We start from the raw sequence: 24300 nt of genomic DNA, 5'->3' as shown, positions 1-24300 counted from the left end.
TTGAACTTTTCTTGAAAGTAATCAATAAATTTATAAACACAATTGAAGTTTTTTTCGAAGAAAAGCTTCCTGATATAAAAGGGAAATGTTAAGATTTTTTTGTTTGTATTACAATTACTGTTAACATATAAAGGTGCACATCTAGTTTTTTTAAAAAACCTACATGCAAACATTCAAACGAATACCAATGTTTTCTTATTACAGTAATAACTGTTACTTAAATATGGAATTTCAAACACATTATTCAAGTGATTTTCACGTTTTTAAAGACTGTCTATTTTAAAATGAACTATATAAATAATATTTTTCTCAACTATTGTACAGCTTAATATTGTAACTTTATATAATCTATTGGCCATAGAAAAATTTAAACATTTACATCTTTAATTTTTAATTTTTTTAAACATGAACACATATTAGGGACCAACTCAGTGTGTTATTTCTTTTTGTATACAAACATCCATATTTACATGTTGTTTGTATAAAGCATGGAACATCCAAAACAAAAGAGCCTTTTTTTTTTTTCTCAGCACAGTTTATTCGTAATCAACATATTTTTCCCCCTTAGCAGGCAAAACAGTCTATACACTTATATATAATAATATAACGTCTATAATATCGGTGCGTATAATTTTATACATATTTCTGTTCACTTAAACTTTCAATGCCTTCTTTAAACAAGAAAAAAAAAAATCACAATTAACATAAATGCATTGTGCTGTTGAAAACAAAAGTGAATGCAATCCATTTTTTTTTCTATATAGTTTGTCAGGAAAATGTCTAACTAACTTCGATATCTTAGATTGGAAGTTTATGTTTTCCTTATAAAATAGCACCAAATATATACACTCAAATTCCATCGTTAACTTTCATAAATGAAAAATAAATTTCGAGAAGTATTCTTTTTAATGTTCCTTCAGAACGTAATTTTTTCTTCTCTTTTATTTTTACATTTTCAGAAAGAGAGGCCATGTATGGTTCAGTACCACCTTGTTATTTATAATCCTAGGCCAGTTAATAATTCTTTAAATTTATTATCGAATTAATGTTTTTTTTTTTTTTTTTTTCACAATTCTTGTAAGCTTTTTTCAATAATATATTAAGGATAAATATGAAACAAGAAAAAAGCTTACACACGTAATGAAAAAAAAAAATCTTTTTGAAATAACTATACAGAATCTTACATTAATAATAATAGTCTCTTTTCAATATAAATATATATTATGTACATAAGCTCTAAAAAGTCAATAGTACAAAATTTGTTTAGTTTTATTCTTTCATTTTAATTTTTAATCTGTGCTCAGTTTCATTAATTTTTCAAAATAAATTATTATAGTTCTTTAACGCATATAATTCGGGTTTCACTTACAACAACTCTAAATTAAAAAAGAAACAAAAATACTAAGTAAGAAAAGTGAAGATACTTTTACTTTCAAATTATAATTTTTGTTTCTTTTTAATGTTTACATTTTTACACCAACAAGCAACCATCTAAATGTTCAAACATAATACATTTAAATTCTGATTTTTGTTTTTACATATAAATTACACATACAAATTATAATTACATGTAGTGAATTGAAACCAAAAGGCTTAAAAAAAAGAAAAAAAAAAAGGTAAACAAGCAAATTACTGAAAATTTTAAGCAACGTGATTCAGGCAACTTGTTGATTTAGGGACCACAGACTATCCTCAAATAAATACATTTAACGACTTCCAATCCCCTGCGGATAAAACAAAAATTCAGACCCCTTTTAAATATCATCGTTCCTTCATAAAAATAAACCTTTTTAAAAGCTCTTTCAAGGCAAAAAAACTCACTCAAATTAAACTATTCAAGAATGTTTCAATCAACAAGAGACTATAATTGTAATTTATGCAATGTAAAACAGTCACGAATGGCAAAACGTTTTCGAATAAAATTATGGTAATGTTACGGTGTTTCAAGAATTCTTCAGTAGTTTAAGGAATTTAAAATTATAATAAGTAAATAAAAAATGTTGATTATGAATATTTTTTGCACAAAATGGATTTTTCGTCTACTTCTTCCATCCGCTTCGAGATTTGTTTTTATGGGAAATGAAAATTAAATATTATTATCCAAAGAAAATTATTATGGCCGTATCATTTCTTTTGAGTTGAATTGCATCTTTAGGCATTGGTCTTGAAAGATTATTTGAAAGATGGGAGCATTTTTTGTTCAATTCTTAATTGAAGAGGACTGTACTATAGAAGTGGAACTGCATTTCGGGCGAAAGAAAATTGAATGCACTGTTTTCAAGGTTAATTCTTTCAGCTTCAATTTTACATACATATATCCTACATTATATTAGTATAAGAAATAGTAATCCTAATTCATTCTTTATTTTTGATTTTTGACTTTAAACATACCTCTCAGTTGTGATATCTTTCATTTAATTTTCTGAAATTCAAACTCTCTGTTATAGCAGCAAAAAAATAAAATTAAATAAATAAATAAATAAAAATAACTTGGAAGTTAGAATTTAGTTTAACCGTTTCTATTCCTTTCATAGAGAATATATAAATAGTAAAAATATTACATTATCTAACTTTCAAAGTATCATTATGGTTTTACCCAAATTATAAAGTTAAACTAACTATAATACTGAAACCACTTGTATCTTGGTAGGTATGGCAGTTTTATTTCGGGGAGGAGCCATTATGAAGAAAGTTGATGTTTCTTCTCTTTCTTGATGGGTCACTGGACTATCGCGATTTTTTCACAAATCTCATATTAAACGGATCTTCAGCCAATTCTGGATATAATCTAACATCTCTAATATGTTCACCATCAAAACCACTAACATAACCAACTTTAAGCAGTTCATCGGCTTCAACTTGTGTCCAATCTCTTGTCGGTGGCAGGCCTGCGCGTAATAATTCTCGTTCTCGATGCCATAATTTACGCATGCCAGCGGATTTTGCATGATGCAGTAGTCGTTCTTTTTCTCTTTCAACGGTTGTGCCGTAACGTAAATTGATTATTGCATTTGGACGATGTATTCTTACGTCCAGTACCTGTAAAGAACAGAATTAATTAAAAAAAAGATCAGAATTTTACACTGAGTTAATCTCATCCCTATACAATTGTTATTGAAGGCCGATGAATTCATAATTTTTGAAAAATTATTGGCTGTAAGACACACTATCATTTTTTAAATATTTTTTATTTCCCCCAAAATTGGACAATCATAGTCTAACATCTTTAGTTCTTTTATACAAAAACTAAAACGAAAATATTCATGTGTTCATAATTACGATTTATGCTGGTTCCAAATTACCTTTCCTGATCCAGTTTCACCATCTTTTTCATGGAAAGTTGTATTGAACTGTGATCCAAATCTTTTAAGCTGTCCTCGATCTTCACTAGCTCGCCAGCCATCTTCTTTCACAAAAAAGAATGCATCTTGCAAACTACCATGGAGTACCATAGTAAAAGGTAACATCCAAGTATTATTGAAAACCGATGTTAGTACGTCTCTATAAATAGAATTAGCTGTTGGGACGGAATGTACAATCGCTCGTCCTTCATGCGTTCGAGAGACAAGAATTCCATGACCAAATGGTGGTTCTGCTTCAGCACCGGGACCAACGCGTACCCCAGTACGTATTTTTGGCTTGCTGAATTCAAACGCAGACCTGCATGTTTAAACTAATTAGATTATGAAATTAAGAAACAAAAAATGTCTTATCAAAATGAATTTAAAAAAAAATACCTCATAGGATTGAAGTCTTCTAAAACTGGTTCTTCCTCAGTTGTTATAGGATTTACTCTGATTTGTGATTGAGGAAGTGGTGATAATTTATCCCGCATGAATTTTTCCGAAAGATGCGAAAGAAATCCTGAAGTGACTGTGAATGGTGAACTGAATCCTGAATCATGTAAACCAGGCATTTTAATGAAACCTGGTTCTAACTGAGGTGCTAGACTTGATATATCATATCCTAGACGCGATAACCAACTCTTTTCATCTACAAAGAACATTAATAAACATTGATTTCTAATTCCTAGAAAAGAGTAAGAAATTTGGAATTTTAATAAAATATATATAATGTTTAATTACCACCTAGCCGATGTGGAGCTTGATTAACATTAATCGGATCATTACCGTTGAACCTATAAAGATGCAGCTTTGTAGGATTTGATAACTTTTGTACAACTTCTTGCCACATAGGAGCCATCCACTGTCCAATTAAAGGATCATAAACTTTTCCGCCAGGCATGTGAACTAAAGATGTAACCTATAATATCAGATTTTCAATTTATTTTTGGAACAAACTTTTGTAAGGGAAGAAATAATAAATAATAATATTAAAAAATAGTATTCATAATTATTTCTCCTACTAAAGCTATCTTATACAGGCTGTAAGATATGAAAAGGCAAGAAGTTATTTACTGCTATAAAAGAAAAATCACTTGGGAACTTCAATTTTTTATTGTAAAATTTCTTTTTTCTAATTAAAAAAAATAAAGAACATGTAATGTCTATTTTAAGGTGCCACGGTAATTGGAAATCTACAGTTCCAATTTTTTGAGACAATAATAGAAACATTACAAAACAAAATAGAAATAATTAAATAAGTATCAAATAAATTATAATGAAAAACGTGCTCCTACCTGATCCAACAGCCCACCACAGAAATCTACTGGTAAATAAAGATAAGGATTGGAATCGTATACAATATGTCCATAAGCTGATCTCATTATTTCTCTTATTCCTTCTCCATATTGATTAAAAATCATAACTGGTGTACCACATTGATCAGTAGTCACATAATATTTATGTCGATATACTTGGGCAAAAATTATGTGACCTCTGTCATCGTATGTTAAAGACATAAGTTTGCCATCTCTTGGGCTATAGATATGTGTAACCTACAAGATTGATTGATTTGTTTATTTTCGTAACCTACAACAATGATTTGGATAAAATCTTTTAGAGGTTCAGCAAGGCTTACTTCATCCGGCCGTTGATGATTAGTGTAGAAAAATTGAGTTACGTTGCCGTAGTTATCCTTTCTGGTCGCTAATCGATCCAGGTGATCGTAATAGTATCTTACATCAAATCTTCCTCTTTTGGTTGCTCGTATCTAAATATTATTTACAGCGGGAATGTTAATTGGTATAATCAATCAGAAATAATTATTATAAAAAGAATATTGAGCCTACCAATAGTCCTTTTGCATTATAATGAAACTTTTCTTCTCTAGCATTTTGAATGACAAGACCTCGGTTGTCGTATTTATATTGACCTTCTCCAAATTTAACGATACGGTCCATGGCGTTATATTCCATTGGAATTGTATTACCTCTGTAAAAGTTGGTGAGTATTTTAGTCATTAAGTCAATAAGTAAATTGTGAATATAATAAATGTGTGTGCAAGGAAATGAAACATTCTTTACCTATACGTAAGAGACAACATGTTGCCGTTAGCATCATAATTAAAACCCCAAGGTTCTTGGGCTTCTACACCAATTAACTGCCCATCTGTATCCCATGTTAAATTTTTAACATTTGTATAAGTATTTACTCCAACGTTCTTAGTATAAGTTCTTGTTTGACTTATTCGGCTGTAAATATTATCATTATCGAAAATATAAATAGAACAAATATTACCAATAATATTTGAATAAATAATCTATTAACTGAATGATATATTTTGGTTTATCATTATAAAAGTAATGTTAAAAATAAAGAGAAAAGGACGAAATTTATTAACTTCGTAGGCAGTAATAATTATTAACCAAAAATAATTAGAGGATATAAATGATATTAAAAAACAAAAATGTCAGAAGTATGTTTTATTTTTACTGACTCTGTGGACTAAGTATTGCAAGTACCCGGAAATCCTAGTAATTCTAATTGGACTGCTTAAGTAATCTTAACAATCTCAAAATCAAATAAATTTAAAAATAGCTGACACAAAATATTAATATTTAATTTTAATTACTTTATTACTTATTTTTAAACGTAGTTCACTTACTTTCTTGAATCGTATGTGTACTCCATTCTAAAAACTTCCATCCTATGTATAGTCACTCTAACTTGGGTTACTTGAAACTGCTTGTTTGTTATTCTACTGAATACAGCAGTAGAGTCGGATAGTGAAGTTTCATTAGACGATGGCCAGGAAACCTGAATAATTTAAATTTGAATTATTTGTAAGCAATTAGTTTGAAATCGAAATGAAAAAATGAAAATTATTGTACTTACAGTAAATTGACCCATTAAACTTTTTGCACCAGTTTTCGGATTGTACTGAAGTGTATATTCAGGTAAAGTTTGTCCTCCTATTCTTCCTTGCAGAGATATTAACCTGAAGTTGTCATCATATTGATACATAAATTTGGCATTACTTAATCCAGTTTTAGGTCCAAAATCCAATCTGAAAATAAAGAAACAAATTTTACTTTAAAAAAAAATAAATAAATACAAGTAAAGTAATGGCGATAAGTACAAGCGAGCTTTACTTCTAACTAAACCTGATTGAAGACGTACAGCAAACATACTTTACAATTAATTTCTCGAATACCATTAAATAAAATCCAAGTTGCAGGAGATAGTCAGTCAGTTTGTTTGATAAAACTTGAAAAAGTTTGGAAAGGAATTCCTGGGTAAAGCTGGCAGGCACAAGTTTTTTTTTTTCGAATAATCAAACTCACAGTTTTACAGTAAACGTAATACAGCTAAGGTCTTCCCATTGACAATACTTATATGTACTTTCTTCTTCATTCTAACAAACCTACAGACTACGACAAATTGTGCGTCCACGTTTTATGGCTACACTACTGCCGTACTTTGTTATGCCGAAAAAGCTCAGGTCAGTAACCATGAGACTCTCCTGACCTAGGCATGCAGCCATCTTATTTACTTCTCTTGCTACTCTTGATACCCGTGCCTCTTTTTCTGCCTTTGAGCCGTCCAAGAACATTACAGTTTTTAAAGTCAATTATTAACGTTATAGTGAAGCTTATTTTGTGTATATATATTTTCTCAGCCCTCAAAAAAATCTTGGTGAGATAAATATATTTATAAATGCTGTTTTTCTCGATCACTAAAAATGATTAGTAATCTTACTAATCAAACTAGTAAAGGAGTAATAGTAATCAATTTTAAGGGAGAATCTGATATACTACACAATGTTTTCTATACTTATGAAAAGAAATACTTTTCTCCTTAGGAGAGAACCACTTTTCTGACAGGGCGTGGTTTCAAAACTCAAATAACCATTATTATACTGACTGTTAAATTCTTACACAACATAAAGGATCTGTATCTAGGAAAGGTACTTTAATAATGAACAAACAAACCTTTCTTCAGTGAGGAGTCCTCCAGAATACTGGTAATCCCATCTGTATTCAAAATCCTTTTCAAAATGAGTAACTTGACTTGGAAGTCCAGAATCTGCCCAATGTTTGAGCTGTGTAATTCCATCCCCATGAACCACCTTTAAAAAGAACAAACTTTTTTTTTTCATTCAGAGACAATTGATAGATAAATAAGTTTTTTGTATACAGAAACCAGAAATAGACTAATATAAAAATGCCACGAAATCCTAAATTAAAAAGAGAACTCAGTTGTAATATATGACGGATGAATATATAATAAATAGTAATACATTTTTTCATATGTAAGGTAGACTTCCGAGCGTAGTAAGTATAATAATTCAGGAAAAAAAGTTCCAAATTTGACTGTACTATTTGAATATTATGAATGTATTAATCGTATTATTTAAAATTCATTAGCACGATATCCAAAATGGACTATTTATTTTAATAAAACGTATACTTCTTTTAAATGAGAAACAGGAAAAATACAAATTACAAGAAAATACCAAGAAACAGAAAAATTGTTAAAGTTCAACACGATATATCACAAGCGAGGGTTAACTTGTTTGTGAGATCGTGCATATTTACATACATATTTATTGTTAGCGCGTGAGTGTAAGATATAAATATACAAAACCAAATATCTGACCTCAGCCAACTGCCCAGAAGGATGGTATCTATATAATACTCTTGCTCCGTCTCCTGGATATACAATTTGTAGTAATTTACCGGAATGCATGTAATGTAGTAAATATGACTTTGTAGAACCTGGAAAATTAAATAATACCAAAAAAAACTTATATAAACCACCTTTTGAATTTATAAAACAAGTTTAATAAAATATCAAATAAAATCTACCTGGTGGAGTGTACGTAAATCTAATAAAACCGAGAGATGGTTGACAAGATACTGAGTGTTTAGCGCCTGATGCTAACACAACGTGTCTAAGACCGGCATGGTCATCGTAAATTAATTGAACTTTTCGTCCACTTCCTAATGTAATTTGGGAAACCTGTATAATAAAACTAGTAATTAAGTTGTTGCATTCTTAATTCCTAAAATTAAAAAACTGGTGTGAACAGCCACATGACTTTCTCATACAACCATTTTCGACATTTTCTTAGTTTTTTTTTTCAATTAAGTGATGATTCCATGTAAGGTTTCAGTTAAAAGAGACTTCTAGGTTCTTAGTCTTCAAGATTAAGAACATTATTTTCTGAATTCAATCTCAGCTAGTAAAGAAACTAAGAATATACTGATTGATCCGAAACCTTCTTAATAACATTTCCGGCCTCTGGGCTTTGATATCTTTTTATATGCAGCACAGAAAACAAACTCTACCCCTGCAGGGGCTACTAAGTAGAGAAATTCAAGGAACAGCTCAGTCACAAATATGCCGAGTCAATTCAGCGCATAAATCTTGAGCTAATTCCTCTTCTTATTCAAGATTAATTTACTTATCTCTCACCTAAGGGTGATGTATGTAATCGTATCGTTTCTATAGATACGTACTTCTATAAGTTAATTAATTTTTTTTTTTTAAATAGATGTAGTGTAACAGCTATTAGTGGAGAACTAATTGATAGGACTGCTTTTTGGTAGGACATTTAAAACTTAATGATCAGATCTTTTGGTTCTGTAATTCCACATTGGCTTAGGTAAGAGATTAATGGACGAAGTTAAATAATGTTGCTTAAAGTGGTCCTTGATAAAAACTAATGTTTTTTAATTATTTCGAACTTCTATTTTACTAGAAGTTCAAGAGGGAGCCACCAGACCTTAAAAGATGGCTGATGACATAAAGCAAATTATAACTATATATTAAAGTAAGTCAAGAAAGTAGAAGATTTTCTATATTGCTAACATTTCAGGTTACAGTAAGAATGTTTTTTTTGTAACAAAGGACGCTCAGCTTGAAAGATGCTTTTGCACCTTTTTTGAATTTTAAGATTTTTATAATTATTGGTACTTGCAATTAATGCTAATAGAAATGATATTAAAAAAGTTATTGGTAGTCTAAATACTAACCAAATTTAGTTCATTATACGAATATCGAACTACACCATCTTGTTTTGTTTTCACTTCAGACAAGAGCCCGTGTCTATCATAGGTATAAGTTTCTGCTTGAGAACCCCATTTCCATCCCTCAACCCTGTTAAATCTATTTACACAAACAAATTTTATTGCGTAACATAAGAAATTGACAAAAAAACAAAAAGAATAGTTTTTAAAACTAATTAACCTGTCATAAGTAATGTTGAGTGTTCTTATATTTGCAGGTTTCCAGGAAATGGGTAAACCATGACTATTGTAGGTGACCGTAAGAATTGGCGTTTGATCTTTATCATAAACGGTCCTTCGTCCTCTTCCTTGGTCATATTCTATTCCCAATATTTTTGTGCTATTAACCTGAAAAAGTTAGACAAGATATGATGTGTAAGATGAACAAATCTACATTAATTACCAGTAGTTAATGAACAAAAAGAAAATTTACCCAAAGATGGTTGTGGATAGTATGTTGATTGGCGGCAGCATCTCCAACAAGTGTATAAGTCATTGCCATGTGATTTGTTATACGATGTCGGGTAGATGTTTGCCTACTCCACATTGGCCACATTTCAGCTTGTACCGGCATTGCTAGCTCTAACAGAGGATGTCTAGCTCCTGGCCTGAGTTCTACTCGACCCTGAGAACTACCGTGTACCACGATTGTTCGATTTCTCAACATCCCAGCCTCTGTTACTACCGACAGCCCTATAAATCAATAATTCAATTAATCCAGTGACCGGAATAAATATCAGTGCACTGAAAAAAGTTACGGTGTCAATGACCTTAGAAGCTGTTGCATCTTATATTAAAATAATAACATTTACAAAACTAGTTGAAGCAGAAGAGATATTAAAATTTGAACAGTAAAAACCCTTAACAGGATTACAGCATGGCCGTCACTGGTAAAGAAAATAACATTCCTTCAAGGAAAAGAAGGAAATAGCATTCCGACTCAACAATTTGGTACACATAAAGTAATGTTGAAATATTTAATGATGTGTATATAGAGCTCTGGCACATAGTACTAAATTTACTAACCATCTTTGATAATAACTGTGCTATCTTGCATACTGACGCCAACACGATGCATATCAACATTATTTGGATGCACTGGCAAAGTAATATAAACTTCAAGTTCATCTTTCTTACTAAGCTGAGATGATAATAACACCGTCTCTCCGGTTGGTAGAACAGCATTTACAATTCTACCTAAGGAATCATAATTGTACAAATACGTTGATCCTCCCTGCAAAAATTAAAAACTTTTAATAGAAATAATTTTTTGTTTTAATAATTGTTCTAAAGTGATCCATCATTTAACGTACAGAAGCTGAGGAATCTGATCTGCTGGTTAGAAGACCAGTGGTAGGATCATAATCCAAAACGATTTCCGAACGACCTTTCTCTACGAATTTAGTTAAAAATCCGAGACCAGAGATATTTAGTTCAGACTTGTGATCTTGTGTATTCTCTATTGCACTCACCTAAAAAGTAAATAAAACGATATATTTTTATTTTTCTAAGCTTTATGCTAAGAAATAAACTATAATAACTAAAGTGCCTCTAATACTTACAACATTGCTGTAATCTCTCAGAAACAATATTTTATTTCCAGAACTGTCAGTAACTGTAGACAATTTTCCAAAACTAGTATTTTTACTGTAAAGAAATGAATATTTAGCTTTTCCAGTTGTTATATCTCTTGTAGAGATATGTTGACCATAACGATTGAAAACATAGATTTCTTCAGTCGCTGGATAGGGTATTCTAAATTCATTTTCATCAGTTGTTGGCAAATAAACTTCTAAAGCTAATATATGTAGATTTCCCTAAAACACAGTGAAATATAATTAATGGTTGCTTTTGATTCTTTAATGGGCTGGATTAAAGAAGTCAGTGTTAATTAAAGCAAATGATAATGTACCTGATCAGCCACATTAACTATACCATCAGGACTGACTGCAATTGCAGATATTGAAGTAAATCTAGCTGTTGTTGATAATAATGTTTCTTTGGAATTGCTAGTTTCACTAAAGCATGAACACGGAGTGGTATTGTTGTTAGAACAATCGCATAATCTGAAATTAGAACAATTAATTTAAAAACCAATTAAATATTGGCAATCAATTTAACTAAGAAAATGTTTCTTTTTATCTTACGGTTTATCATTATTTTCAAGAACTCTGCCAGCAAAGTATGCCATTTTTCCAGAAGGATCTACAACTCTTATTGCATTCACTTTTTGTGAATCACTATCAGCAATGTACAGCAGACCATCAGGACTGAATGCTAATGCAAGAACTGGTCCTAAAGCTGTTGCAGTTGCTAAAGTTCCTTCTTCTGTTGGCTAGTATTAAAAAAACATTGATAAAATTAAGTATAAAAAGTTTGAATATATGGTTTTTAGAATCAAAATATTTGTGGCTCAATGAAAGGGTTCCAAGGAACTTAATTATATAAACTGTCACGATTACAACAGATTTAGAAGTCACTTTCTTTTTAGTTTGACTTCCAAAAGTACCTGTTAGCTAACTTATTCTTTTAATAAAAATATTGGCCCAAATCAGAACTTTAAGCAAAAATTTAACAAAATATGTAATTTATACGTGTTGAATTTAAAGCATCCCAAAGACTCAAAACATATTTTGATTTGCTGTCGTACAATACTTCCAATAAGACAATTATTTAATATCCACTCAGAAAAATGGGATTAAATTATACTTAATTGAAAAGAAGCTTCAAATTTGTTAATTCAATGCGTACCCATTTTCTTGTGAGTACTAAGAAAACCAAATATAATTTCTTTATAATTAGACAGCTAAGATAATCAATCACCTGTTTATCTTCGTCTGATTTCTGGTCAGCTGATGAATGACAATGTAGTGGAGTTCCTGCTACTAGCCGCACTTTTAGATCAGATGTAAGTTTTAAAACAAGTCGATCATCGATAAAATGAAGAGAACCGTCAAGAGCACTTAGTGCAAGACCAGTAGGCCACTGTAATTGAGCCTGCAAGGAAATAAATTCCAATTAAGCAACTTTGAAATGTTGTTTAATGATAAATAATAGAAATTGATTTACCTGAGATGCAGGTATTGCTCCTTTACATGGAATAGGTTGCCAGATGTTGTGATGTTTGTGATGGCCAATTAGTGTATGGATAATACCTTTTGGATCTACTGAACGGATATTAGTTCCATCGGCAATATACATGGTCTTATCGGCTGCTATTGCTAATCCTGAAAATATTGTGAAAATTAATATGTTTTGTAGCATTTCTATCACTTTTCCTTATTAAATTTTTTTCGATAACAAAAAAATACCTTTAGGATGTGCAAGTTTAGCTTGTAGAGCAGGTCCTTCATCGCCACAACTTGTCTCATCACCTGGTATACATCTACCTCCAGATCCAACAGCAACCTAAGAAAGGCAAAATTGACGGTATTAAATATTATGGCAAGCCAATAGTAGCAATCCTTTCATTTGTTACGTCGTTTAGTGAATTTCAAAAATTGCCACGAGAAAGTCTTAGAAAAATTGGAAGAGAATGCTAGAAGCAAAAATCTCAAAAATATAATGAAAAAAAGGGAAAAAACAGAGAGAGAAAAAACTGAAAGATTGACATTGGCGAGTTGGTAATTTAGATTTTAATCTAATCGTATATTTTGTCCATATATTGAATAATTCAAAAAATTTCTACAAATATTTTTCAATATTTGTTTATATCATATTGTTTTGTGGCCAGGAGGGAAAAACTGCCGAAAGAATTTACCTTCAAATAACAAAAAGCTTTAGGTTATTATAACCTATAAAACAATATTTTATAACCTTTTTTATTTATAAACACTTCTTATAACTACAAATCCGTTTAAATTGCTTCTACTTACCTCCCAGTTGATAGATGGTTCTGGAACTGAATCTAAAGAAATTACTCTTAAAATCTGGTGCCTTTCTGGATCTGATACATACAATCTTCCGTCTGCTGGCGAAAGTGCCAAATAATATTGATAGGAAACTTGAGTTGCGCTATAAAAATAAAAAAATAAATAAACGAAAAAATGCTATTTTACTTTACTTAATCGCATATTTCGTAAATTCTATAAAAGTACATACCTGAGCTGAAGAACGGTATAAACATTTCCGTCGGGGGTTAACCTTCGAACAAGATTAAAATCTCCAACATATATTGATCCATCAGGTCCTGAAGTAAGTGCCACTGGTGTCAATAATCTTGCGTCTCTTGCAATACCATCGCAGTCTTTACATTGTAACGGCCTTTGTAGTCCCGTACCCATTACAACTTTTACACTACGAGCCAACTGCTTCAGATGTACTGTAGAACCATCACCTTTTTGAAGAATACCTGAACAAGGTAAATCAAATTTTGAAATATAAGCAATTCAGACATATTGTTTTTAAAATTTTAATGTTTTATAACGCGAAAAAAATTACCTTCGTGAAAGTTGTAATGATGATGTATGTCTAAACTCCAACCACCCACATCAGAAATATCCACATCAAAGCCTTGTAAAGAAGCGGTTTGTGTTTCCCAAACAATATTCGGACATGATGAATGTTCGTAGCCAACAGAGATTTTTGCTTGTGCAACACCATAAACCTTTTGTTTATAAACATTTCTTTTATTCCAAGCAAAAGTATATGTAAGATTTGGGTCAGCTTCGAACACTTTAACATGGACGGAACCTTCTATTTCAACCCTTACGTGGACTTTAATTAGAGATTTTGGTATTTCAGATCTGGTTAATCTCATTACAACTTTGCTCAAATAACCTGGTGCTAAACTTGTTCTGTAAATTAAATGAAGTCCAGATCCTGGTATTCTAATACTTTGTTGCAGCATCTAAAATTTCAAGCAAATCATGCAATAATAACTTTATATATTAAATTTAAAAGATTAGAGATTTCTTTTTCGTTAAAACTTACCTGAGTTTCCGCGAAAATAAGACTTTTTCCTGGTTTTCCACCAACTTTTTCTGGCATCCACGTGGACAATATGACAGGCATAAGTAATGTTTCATCGTGATCCATACAAGGAGCATTATGAATTGGATTCCCAATACCTGTTTTAATTTAAATAAAGAATCAGTAACGAATGTGCATAACTTTGAAAGGGGATGAGGGGTTGCGTCCTAAGTGAATTGTATATTTAATAACATATACATATTTAAGTAACCATATCTAAAAATAATTATTGGAGATATCCATTGAGGACGAACCATTTGAGACATTTTGTATAAAACTGCCTGAGAAACAGTGATTGAAAAATGGATCAAATGGAAGCATATCCAATAAAGAATATGTCGGAGATGACGAACTGTAGTGGAGCTCAAGCCCACTAGAAATACCTTCTTTGCAGAACGAAAGTCGAGCTAAAGAAAATTTCTGTCCTAGTTGGACACTGTCTTTTGAGGAAGGATGCTTCCACAAACAGAATATGGAACTAGCTGCAGAATGGCTGAATGAGAAATTTGTCCAGAGAAACGAAACTCCGTCTCATTTCCTAGTAGAATGTGTGCATTATGATCGCAAACGGTTCCAAACGTTGGGCGCCTGCATCTTAGAACCGACCTGGAGGTCGAAGTCTTCGCTTGCCTCTGTTTTCTTCAATGTCAACACATGTGAGCTGTTTTCTATAAGGAGGAAGCTCGTTTTTGGCCTAAGTGCATATTCCACTTCCCTAGGACGGCCCCAATTCTAAATTAGAATCGAGAAGATGGTTAGAATTACCTTTTCAAGAATTAAGCATTCTAATATTTAAAATACCATAAACGATATTAAATAAACGTATTTTTTTTTTGGTTAGCGAACATTGTTCACAAAAACAAAACTGCTAAATGAATTATAATTTAATTATTTAGACCTCGTTCTGAATTAAAACAAAAAATTATTAGCTATTAAAAATTTGCTTAATAAAGGAGGAGATTTTCTGAAGAGTACGCCAAATGTAGAGAGGATTAATTAACGCAACTTTTGCTAGTTAGCCTGGCAAAAGGTGATTTTTTATCTCATTAAAGTTTCCAGCAAACTGGCTTCATATAGCTAGTAAGTTTTGGCATACAAATCCACTTTCTCGCTAGAACTTTTTAATGCAGGACAACAACGTTTCACCTGACATGCGACAATTATGGAACTCGCTAATATAAATTCGAGGATTTATAATTACAATTTATACCACAGATTTCAAATCTGGACGTTCTCTACTGGTAGAAACGAGTTTTATCATTGACTTTGGCAAAGACATGTTCTACATGGATTCAGATTTGCTGTATTCTTGTTAAAAGGCAAAAGATATTCAGAAAAATAATATTCTGCCACACAAAGCATAGCTGAAGAATTTTGTAAATATCCAAGCATTTTAATAGAATGAGGAATTAATCATACAGAAGTAAATTAAATTTTATTTCATGACGGGTTTTTAATTAATGTTCAAATTTCCATACATTAAATAAAAGAAAATCAATGAATATATAAAATAATTAAAATTATTCAAAAAGGGACAGAATTTGTATTTATTATTATAATACATTTTTATGAATTTTTTTTACTGAAAATACATTACCTAGTGAAAGTGCAGCAGGCGTTGGATTCTCCCTAAACATATCGCTGTCATCAGATAGCTGCATTGTAATTGGTGCAAGTACTACGATTTGATTCCAAGGCACAAATACAGTTCTAGTCATTGGCTTGAATGGACTTCTTTGAAATTGTAACGTTACAGCACCGCCACCGTTCACCAAAACATCAAACCTGTCGTTCAACAAAATCAGATGAGTAAAGAAACCATATTTTTTTTTCCTGTATATTGTTCATTAAAATAAATGAATTTAATATTTTTTTTAAAGTTTACTTACCAACCACCAGCTCTAGTTAATGTAAATCCAAAACGTGAATCCCTATCCACAGATACTCTAATGCCGACAATCCCTAATCCTTGCGGTGACAGTACTTGTCCTCTCATCACGGAAACCCTCCTGGATAAAGTATTATTTTTATTTTAATACGTACAAACAGATAATAACAATTTTGATCCTATATTGCTTAATTATTCATATTTTTAAACTTCATTCATATATTTGATGCACATGCATAAAAATTTATACATATTAAAAGAAGTATAATAATAACTAATTAAAGTTATTTACAATGGGCTAAATTTTGGTATAAAATTCAATTAAATACTAAAGCTTATCATTAAAATGAATTTTCTTTAAATATTATAATTATACAAATCAAATTAAATATATATTTAAAATAAATATGTTCATTATAACGTGCTTAATTAAAAAATAAATAAAATTTTGAGCTTTGCTTATTTTGTTTATTTTAAAAAATGTTCTCATGCAACTTGCATCAAACAAGAAGAAAATAAATACTAAGTTTATTTCAATGAATAAAGTATATTTTGAGACTAGGAGTTTTAATAGCTATTGATTACATTAACTGTTCATTTGTGGGTTAAAATTTTTGAATCCGTTTCATGCAATAATTGTCTATGTTTGTGTTCTAAATTGAATGTTTTTTGAGTTAACCATTTTCCTAATTCATTTAAATCGATTAAATTCAGTAGAATTCCAAATATTTGATTGATACTTTTTAAGCAACATTAAAGAAACTGTCTTCGGAAAGGAATCGAATTAAGCGCGGCTTTCATAGTGAAGAAGAATTAAGGAAAAGCCCATTTGTTCCTAATTGAAAATTCAGAAGTAAAACTGGGTAGGAGAATCTTGGCACAATTACTGTAATTATAAAATGGAAGGCAGTATGATAGAAACTGCTAGGTGCGACAGTCTTATGAAATAGAATTGGGAAAAAAAACTATGTAGAGCTATTTAGACGAAAAGTTCCTTTCAGATAACCAAAAGCTTGACAAAGGATTAAGTAAAAATGAAAAATGTCTAATCTCAGATAAGAAGATAAATCAAGAGATGTACTAAATGTTCACCACGAAATGAATCTTGTGATGCATGTACAAGTTCACTTTGGCCTTGCATGGGCTGCAGCGTCAAAATTTAATAAGTAGTTTGCATAAATTTAGGTTAGGAAGCAGACAATAAACATAGTCTCCATACAATGCAGGTTCTAGGTTAACACCTATACTGCATTCTCTTGGCTAGAAAATATCTCTGTTGACTTCTGCATGAAGGTAAGCAATATCATAAAAGTTTTTTGTGTTATTGTGTTTAAGCTTGCCTGTTATACGGAACAAACTTCTGGGAGAAGTAAATCCATCCGTCAACATGCTTTGTGATGATGGTACCTCCCTTCAGGCAACACTGATAAAAAAATAAGGATTGGAGAGGTATTGCAAACAGATGGAACCACAATAAATGCATTTGGCATCGGCACTATACTGCTTTCAATAGCCGTCTAATTGACAATACCCGGGATGACCTAATAGGTTCTGTAGTCCCGAATTTGTTACTTTAAAGTTATTTGAATACTTCTTATTTAATGATTTTTAAAGTCCATAATATTAGCCAGATAAACAGGATCTACTGTTGGGAACAAATAATAAAATAAATTATTTTAAGAAGTTAACTAAATGTGTTACGATTTATAATTAGTTATTAAATCACCGAATGCATTTATATGTACAACAATGCAATATTTGAGTGCATGCAAATAAACTAATTTGTGCAAAAAAAAAAAAATAATAAAAAAATAAAAATAAACAAATAAAAAAGAGGAAGTATAAATTTTATTATTTTTTAAAATTCTTTTGATCACGACGAATTTGTTATAATCGCATCCCAAAATTTGTTTTAATAAAATCTAAAAATTATTATTTAAAATGGAAATATTAAAAATCAATTTTATTTAAATATTTATGGAGCAACCATTGCTCATTTTTTTCCTCCAATACTTTATATTTGTTTGTTGACTTTTGACCAAAAATATAAACAAAAATATATTGCAAGCAGAATGAGAATATCTGTGCCAAATGTACTTCTTATAATAGAAATAAAAACTTCAATATACATTAAAAACTCACTTAGGGTTTCAAAACCAAAATATTTATTTTGGTTTTATTTAAAAATAAGATGAATTCTACTGTTAAATAAATAATAAAGAAAATGGATATTTCAATTAAAAAAAAAAAGTTTTGGATACTGTGTTTCCTAATTATTGGTTTAAATAATAACCAAAATGAAAAACTTGTGTAAATAAAGACAAATTAATAATAACTAATTGAACTTAAAAAAGTAGAAATAATTTAGTTAGTTGTTTATTAATAAATTGGAATAATGCAGAAACAAATTTCATTAATTAAGAATACTAAAATGAAATTATCTTAAGTGAAAAAAAGAGAGTAAAATTTAAAGTAACCTCACTAATTTAACAAAATGAACTAAAATATTACGTATTCCAATACCTAGAGAAGCAAAATCACATTCTGTAGGCTATAACCTATTGGCAAAGCCCTACCAATTGACGAAGTGACAGTTAGCAAGAAAGAACCTAATATTTTAATAATATTAATGTTAACTCTCTTGCATTTTCCGAGATAAAATGGAGCACAAGGCACTTTAGCTTAAAATAAAATTAAAAAAAAAAAAACAATAATTTTTAACTGCCGCTATAAAAGAATGGAAAACAAAAAATCTCGCCACATTGAACATAATTTTGTTGAAGTAGACCAAGAAATAAAGCCATCTACCAACTCTAAAGTGCAGTAAAAAAAATATGGATAAGTTAAAAATATGAACTGCAGCAGTTGATGGTAGTGAAGAGAATTCACTTCTAGGGGTCTAATTGAAGGTGCCCTTTCTTTTTGGTAAATACTACATCAAAACATTTACTTAAATGCGAGTGCTACATTAGGTAAGATTTATAATGTATCTCAACGAAATATGATTAGGTTGCAATGGGTTTGGTTTTATGAAGCCAATCCCTCTCTTCAATTTACAATCTATTTTTTTATGAGGTAGGAGTTTACTTTCCGAGCGTATAAATGCACTAAAAGAGTCACTTGCTAACTAAAATTAAATCGTTAGGATCCATCAGGTCTCAAATAAACTCGAGAGATAGCCTAAAAATAATGTCAAGTGGTAATCAGAACTTCGTGCTGTGCACATTCGCAATTATTTCCTTAAATTGGTTTATTCGATGCAAGTCTTTCTCTGATAGAGCCGAAGTAATTGTGCCCAATAGAGTTCATTAAATGCTAGATAACTAGCCCTGAATTTACCCTATTTACTAAACTGCTAAACAAAATTTTTTTATCATAGTAAGTAATTTTAATTGCACATTAATTTAACCCAAATAAAATATTTTATAATTTGATTCTGCATTTTAATTTTGAAAAGTTTATTTGCACATAATCAAAAATAAATAAAATTAAATGGTAAAATTAAAAAAAAAAAAAAAAAATTAAAGGATTTTATGCAGAGGATTAAGGTAAGACAATAGACAAAGACAAAAGACAATTGGTAAAGGATTACACATAAGGTCTCTTTTTTGGATTATTAAAATTTTCATTTTCTTTTATCAAAGATGGCTGCCTTTTTTAGTCTTTTTTTTTTTCTCCTCCTAAAGAGGGTTGCTATTTTAAAATAAAGATGTTAAATAAAAAAGAGAATTTCTCTTTATGATTAATTTTTGTTTTATGTTCTAGGGTTACAGAAAAAAAAAATTGAAATTAAAATAACAAAATAAAATTTAAACAAAAATCAACAAAGCACGAACATGTTACTAATAAACTAATATAACATACAGAGTGTTGTTTAACATTCACAATGACGATACACAAAAAATGTTAACAAAATAAAATAAATAAAATGAAAATGAAAAAGTGCATTAAAATAATAAAGAGATTAATAATAAATAAATAAATAAATAAATAGAAAATAAAAAAAATTGACACTTGCACACACAAATAATGCGGAAAATGACATATTTTTATATTTCATTTTTAGTTTTTATCTAATCTTGTTATGGTTGAAAAATTTATGACATTTTTCTTCTTTTTACTACATCAATTAGTATTAATTAAAACTGAAAAAGAATATTGCTATAAGCAATAAAAAAAAAATAAATAAGTTAAATAGGAATCACCATAACAAAACTAGAAAGAGAGCTTTTTTTTTTTTAAATTTACTGTAGTATGCATTTTACAAATGGATAGGGTTTGAGATAAAAATGAAAAATTTCAAAAACTTTAACAAAGGACAAAACATATTATAAAGTAGAAACAAAATAAAACAAAAAAAGCTACACAAAGACACATGAAAATGGAAATTAAAAAATAAAAATAAAAATAAAAAAAATGGTACGAGCGGAAAAATGAAAATGAATATATTATTGTGAGCGGGCAATATTATTATTTTTTTTAATTATTTTTTTTTTTTAATTATTTTTCTTTTATTTTGTTTTTAGTTTTCCTTAATAAAACTTACCGAGGTACAAACGAGTTCCAGAATTGACTACACACAGGATAAGGACATAAACACAAGGACACAATTACTTTGTGGTTAAAATAAACAATAAATGAACATCTGGATGCTTGTTAAACTTATAATTGTACTTAAATTCATTTTATTAGAATTTGAAAAAAATAATAAATAAATAAATTTACGCATTCTTTGTAGCAAAAAAAATAAATAAAATCCTCCTATAAAATCATTTTTAAAGTTATATTATTTGGCTAAATATAAAGAAAATGATATTTTCTTTTATGAATGATAATTAAATAAATGGACGCAAAGAAATAATTCAAATTTATAAATAATAAAGAGGGAAAGTAAAATTGAAATCAATACAGCCAGATGTTCAAATGTGCCTAAACATAAAATAAACATTCTCACCAGAGTACTCTGTTTCCTTATAGAAATTAGTCTCGCTATGATTTTGATTAATTATTATATTGTTTTATCAACTAATTAACAGAGTCAATTTCATAACAAAATTATTATCCATGCCATTTTAAGGTGAGGAAAGGGGAATAAGGTAAACAATCACACATGACTTATTTTTCTTTTTTTAGATGGGAGAAATTCGCATGGATATATTGCTATTATTTATAAGTATTATTTACAACAGAAGACTGTAGCAATGCATAATTTGGACCGAATATCTATAACAGTTAGAAATATAAATACTAGAACGCCATATAGTATGCATACATACAATATACAAGTTTACAAAAAAAAAAAACAAAAAAAAACATGTTATGAAAATGTGATAACCATGTATAAAATTTAATTATAAAACAACACAGAGAAAAGTAAAATAAAGTTAAAGCACTGAGGTCCATTATCGACACGGATTATCGGAACTCCTCATCAAGTTCCTACTTTTATATTGAACCGATTGGAATTTCGGTACTCCTTAAAATGAAAGCCTTAAATTTCGTTTATACCATTTAATATTTCCATTAAGTAATTTAGAACAATAATTAGTCTAGCCGAATGAATTTTACTAGTGTATATCAGAAGGAAAAGATTAGCTTATGGTTAGTGCGATGGATTTCTACGCGTGGGTTTCGGCTTCAAAAACTGACAACCTTCCACAACAATTTCTCTTCTTAGGAGCCTCTTAGTGCTCATAGTCTGGTGATGGAAGTGAAAGGCGCCAATGAACTAAGATCATGATTTGCAGTAGATTAGATTAAGCTTCCCCATTAGACACCAAGGTTGAGCCTGCTCAATATATTTTTTGGAAAAACTGGAAACATTGTTCTTTTTTACAAGCTATAATTCAGGATACCAGCGTGATTCAATAATTACACCAAGGGTTTCGGCACTTTTCGGGGCCACCAACACCCGCGAACGTCTTCATATCAGTTGTGTTACCTTCTTGTTTATCTTGAAAGCCCACATATAACCTTTATATATAACCTTTCGCCTATCTCCAGGAGTTAGTAAGAGAACAAAGCGTTATAATGATACTATCAATTTGAACTGAATTCTTTGTTTTTAATTAAAACACTCTATCATAGTTCACTATTAAATCAGAAAAAATCATTCGACGATTCCGTAAAAGTATTTCACTGCTGCTTTGTTTTTTGAGATATTTCCACGTTGAAAAATTGTATTTATGAAACAGAACTCTTGGCTTTAATTAAAAATAAAGATTTGATGGATTCTTTAATAAAATTTTCGACTTTCTTCACTCATTAAAAAAATTAACGCCAAAAGTCTAATAATCTCTCTTTAAGGAAATGTAATTGATAATTCACCGTAATTTACAGCAAAATTTCAACTTTCCTCCTCAGTAATGCATCCTCATCATTTGCATTTAGTGAATAAAATTCACGTAAGGTTGATATTTGGTGGAGTTGATTAGAAGCAATTTTACTGATGAATTACAGTGTATCCAGATTGAATATGCACTCTTCACTGCTGTTGATTGTTGAGAAGCCTTTAGAAAAAGGTCCGTTTTTATTAATAATACATTATATTTATTATACATTTTATTAATGTTTAAAACGTCTAGGTCATCAGCAAGGCGATTACAAAATGTTTTAAGCCCAAACTCACTTCACACCGCTTCCTAGAATTTAAATCTTTCTATATTCTCATCTGATTGCAATGAAGAAGACGCCAATACCTGTTTTAGCTCTTGTAATCCGACACCATTCCAAGGCTTTAGCAAGTTGCACTTTGGGTGCAGAGTTTTACTAGATAAGACTTTTTTGTTCTGCCATCATTTTGAGGTATCGTGTGCTTTACCTTAAGTCATCCGCAACATCTATGTGATAAGTAAACTCCAAGATCCTTAAACACAGGGCGAACTGGATAAATTGAATTACTTTAAAGAACAGGTTGTTCCGAATTCTTCGATATTTACCATTCTTGATTACCCAAGTCAATGGAGACTCCCTTTTAAGCAGGTCGGAATGATTCCTGTCTTCAGTAACAGAAGTGTCAAAGGAATCTAATGTATTCCTCAGTTAGCTTTATTGCAACAACAAAAATTCTTTGAACTCTTTCTAATTTTCATTGATTTAATTTCAGTTCCAGCTTCTTATCTGATGACCACTGCGAACAACAACGTCAGGATCAATGTACCAGTATTTATTATTTCAAGAGCTTCATGGCCAATCTACTTTTTGGTACAAATTGCAAGTTTCAAAATCGTGTAAGCATTGTCACTAGATTTGTTAATATATTCCAATAACAAAATAACAATTAGAATGCCGAATTAGCTACTTTTAATTTGTTAGGAAAGTATGCGCTTCTGTCCCCGACCACGAAAACAAAATTGGTAATTATACTTTAGAACCTTCCTAAGAAAGTAGGCGATTATTTTACTTTATACCAACATAATCTAAAGATCTGGCCCATTCATTCAAATAATCTATGTACGCCAAAATAAAAGTTTAAAAATTATAATTGTAAATTGGATTAACTCTCTAATATCTTTATTATTTCAGCCTTAAAGAGAGCCTTGTTTCATCACAAAGTTTTCCATCGAATCTGAAAGGGAATATTTTTAACTAAAAATATATATTTTTTAAAAATTTTTTCATTGTTTATTAACAAAGGGTTGTTGATTTCAGATCCTCATTAAATGAAAAAGAATATTCATCAAATATTATATAACCACCAGATCAAAAAGACCCATTTTAAAATTCCAGTAAACTCTACAAGTTTATTAATTTCTAAAAAGGATAGATTTTTGATATATAGGAATATTTTGTAAAAGGACTCCACTCATTTTTTTTTTTAAACTTAGCATACCTTTAACTTAACGTTCTCTGATATAAACCTATTATTTTTAACATTTCTAGGTATTGAATTATTTTTTATAGTTACGATGCATCTGAGAAAGAGGTTTAAATTTATTTTCCAACAAATTTCAAAGATTAATTAAGAGTAGAACCTCCTGACGCAACCACCTACTTAACAATATTTTTCAGTTTTATTTTAGAATACTTT

At 30.0% G+C, this 24300-nt stretch overlaps 1 protein-coding gene and 1 long non-coding RNA gene across 5 annotated transcripts in view; one reads left to right on the top strand and one right to left on the bottom strand.

Annotated features, from left to right (window-relative positions):
• Positions 1-513: 513 nt before the first annotated feature.
• The window catches only part of Ten-a (Teneurin-a transmembrane protein), a 1628256-nt gene continuing 1604469 nt past the window's right edge, over positions 514-24300 (bottom strand). For 3 of the 4 annotated variants that reach the window (XM_074139868.1, XM_074139867.1, XM_074139870.1), the window contains 31 exons: positions 20818-20844; positions 16273-16392; positions 15981-16168; positions 14345-14481; positions 13853-14261; positions 13514-13763; positions 13288-13426; positions 12724-12820; positions 12482-12639; positions 12236-12409; positions 11560-11747; positions 11325-11478; positions 10975-11229; positions 10726-10884; positions 10439-10646; positions 9846-10105; positions 9594-9760; positions 9380-9512; positions 8210-8363; positions 8001-8119; positions 7334-7470; positions 6237-6408; positions 6007-6158; positions 5426-5593; positions 5192-5333; positions 4981-5112; positions 4640-4897; positions 4086-4263; positions 3738-3993; positions 3303-3660; positions 514-3039 (listed from right to left, as the gene is read on the bottom strand). In XM_074139868.1, the coding sequence (XP_073995969.1) occupies positions 2728-3039; positions 3303-3660; positions 3738-3993; positions 4086-4263; positions 4640-4897; positions 4981-5112; positions 5192-5333; positions 5426-5593; positions 6007-6158; positions 6237-6408; positions 7334-7470; positions 8001-8119; positions 8210-8363; positions 9380-9512; positions 9594-9760; positions 9846-10105; positions 10439-10646; positions 10726-10884; positions 10975-11229; positions 11325-11478; positions 11560-11747; positions 12236-12409; positions 12482-12639; positions 12724-12820; positions 13288-13426; positions 13514-13763; positions 13853-14261; positions 14345-14481; positions 15981-16168; positions 16273-16392; positions 20818-20844 (5761 nt within the window). In that variant the 3' untranslated portion in view covers positions 514-2727. The remainder of the gene's footprint in view (positions 3040-3302; positions 3661-3737; positions 3994-4085; positions 4264-4639; positions 4898-4980; positions 5113-5191; positions 5334-5425; positions 5594-6006; positions 6159-6236; positions 6409-7333; positions 7471-8000; positions 8120-8209; positions 8364-9379; positions 9513-9593; positions 9761-9845; positions 10106-10438; positions 10647-10725; positions 10885-10974; positions 11230-11324; positions 11479-11559; positions 11748-12235; positions 12410-12481; positions 12640-12723; positions 12821-13287; positions 13427-13513; positions 13764-13852; positions 14262-14344; positions 14482-15980; positions 16169-16272; positions 16393-20817; positions 20845-24300) is intronic. The other variant, XM_074139869.1, reaches the window with a different exon arrangement.
• LOC141460169 (uncharacterized) lies at positions 8872-9761 on the top strand. The gene is made up of 3 exons (XR_012461758.1): positions 8872-9009; positions 9106-9177; positions 9631-9761. It is a non-coding gene; the product is annotated as an uncharacterized lncRNA (long non-coding RNA).

Source organism: Rhodnius prolixus, unplaced genomic scaffold (genome assembly GCF_049639745.1).
Source record: "Rhodnius prolixus isolate KJV_2025 unplaced genomic scaffold, Rpr scaffold_6, whole genome shotgun sequence".
Lineage (NCBI taxonomy): Eukaryota > Metazoa > Arthropoda > Insecta > Hemiptera > Reduviidae > Rhodnius > Rhodnius prolixus.
This window is presented reverse-complemented; position numbering and strand designations above follow the sequence as displayed.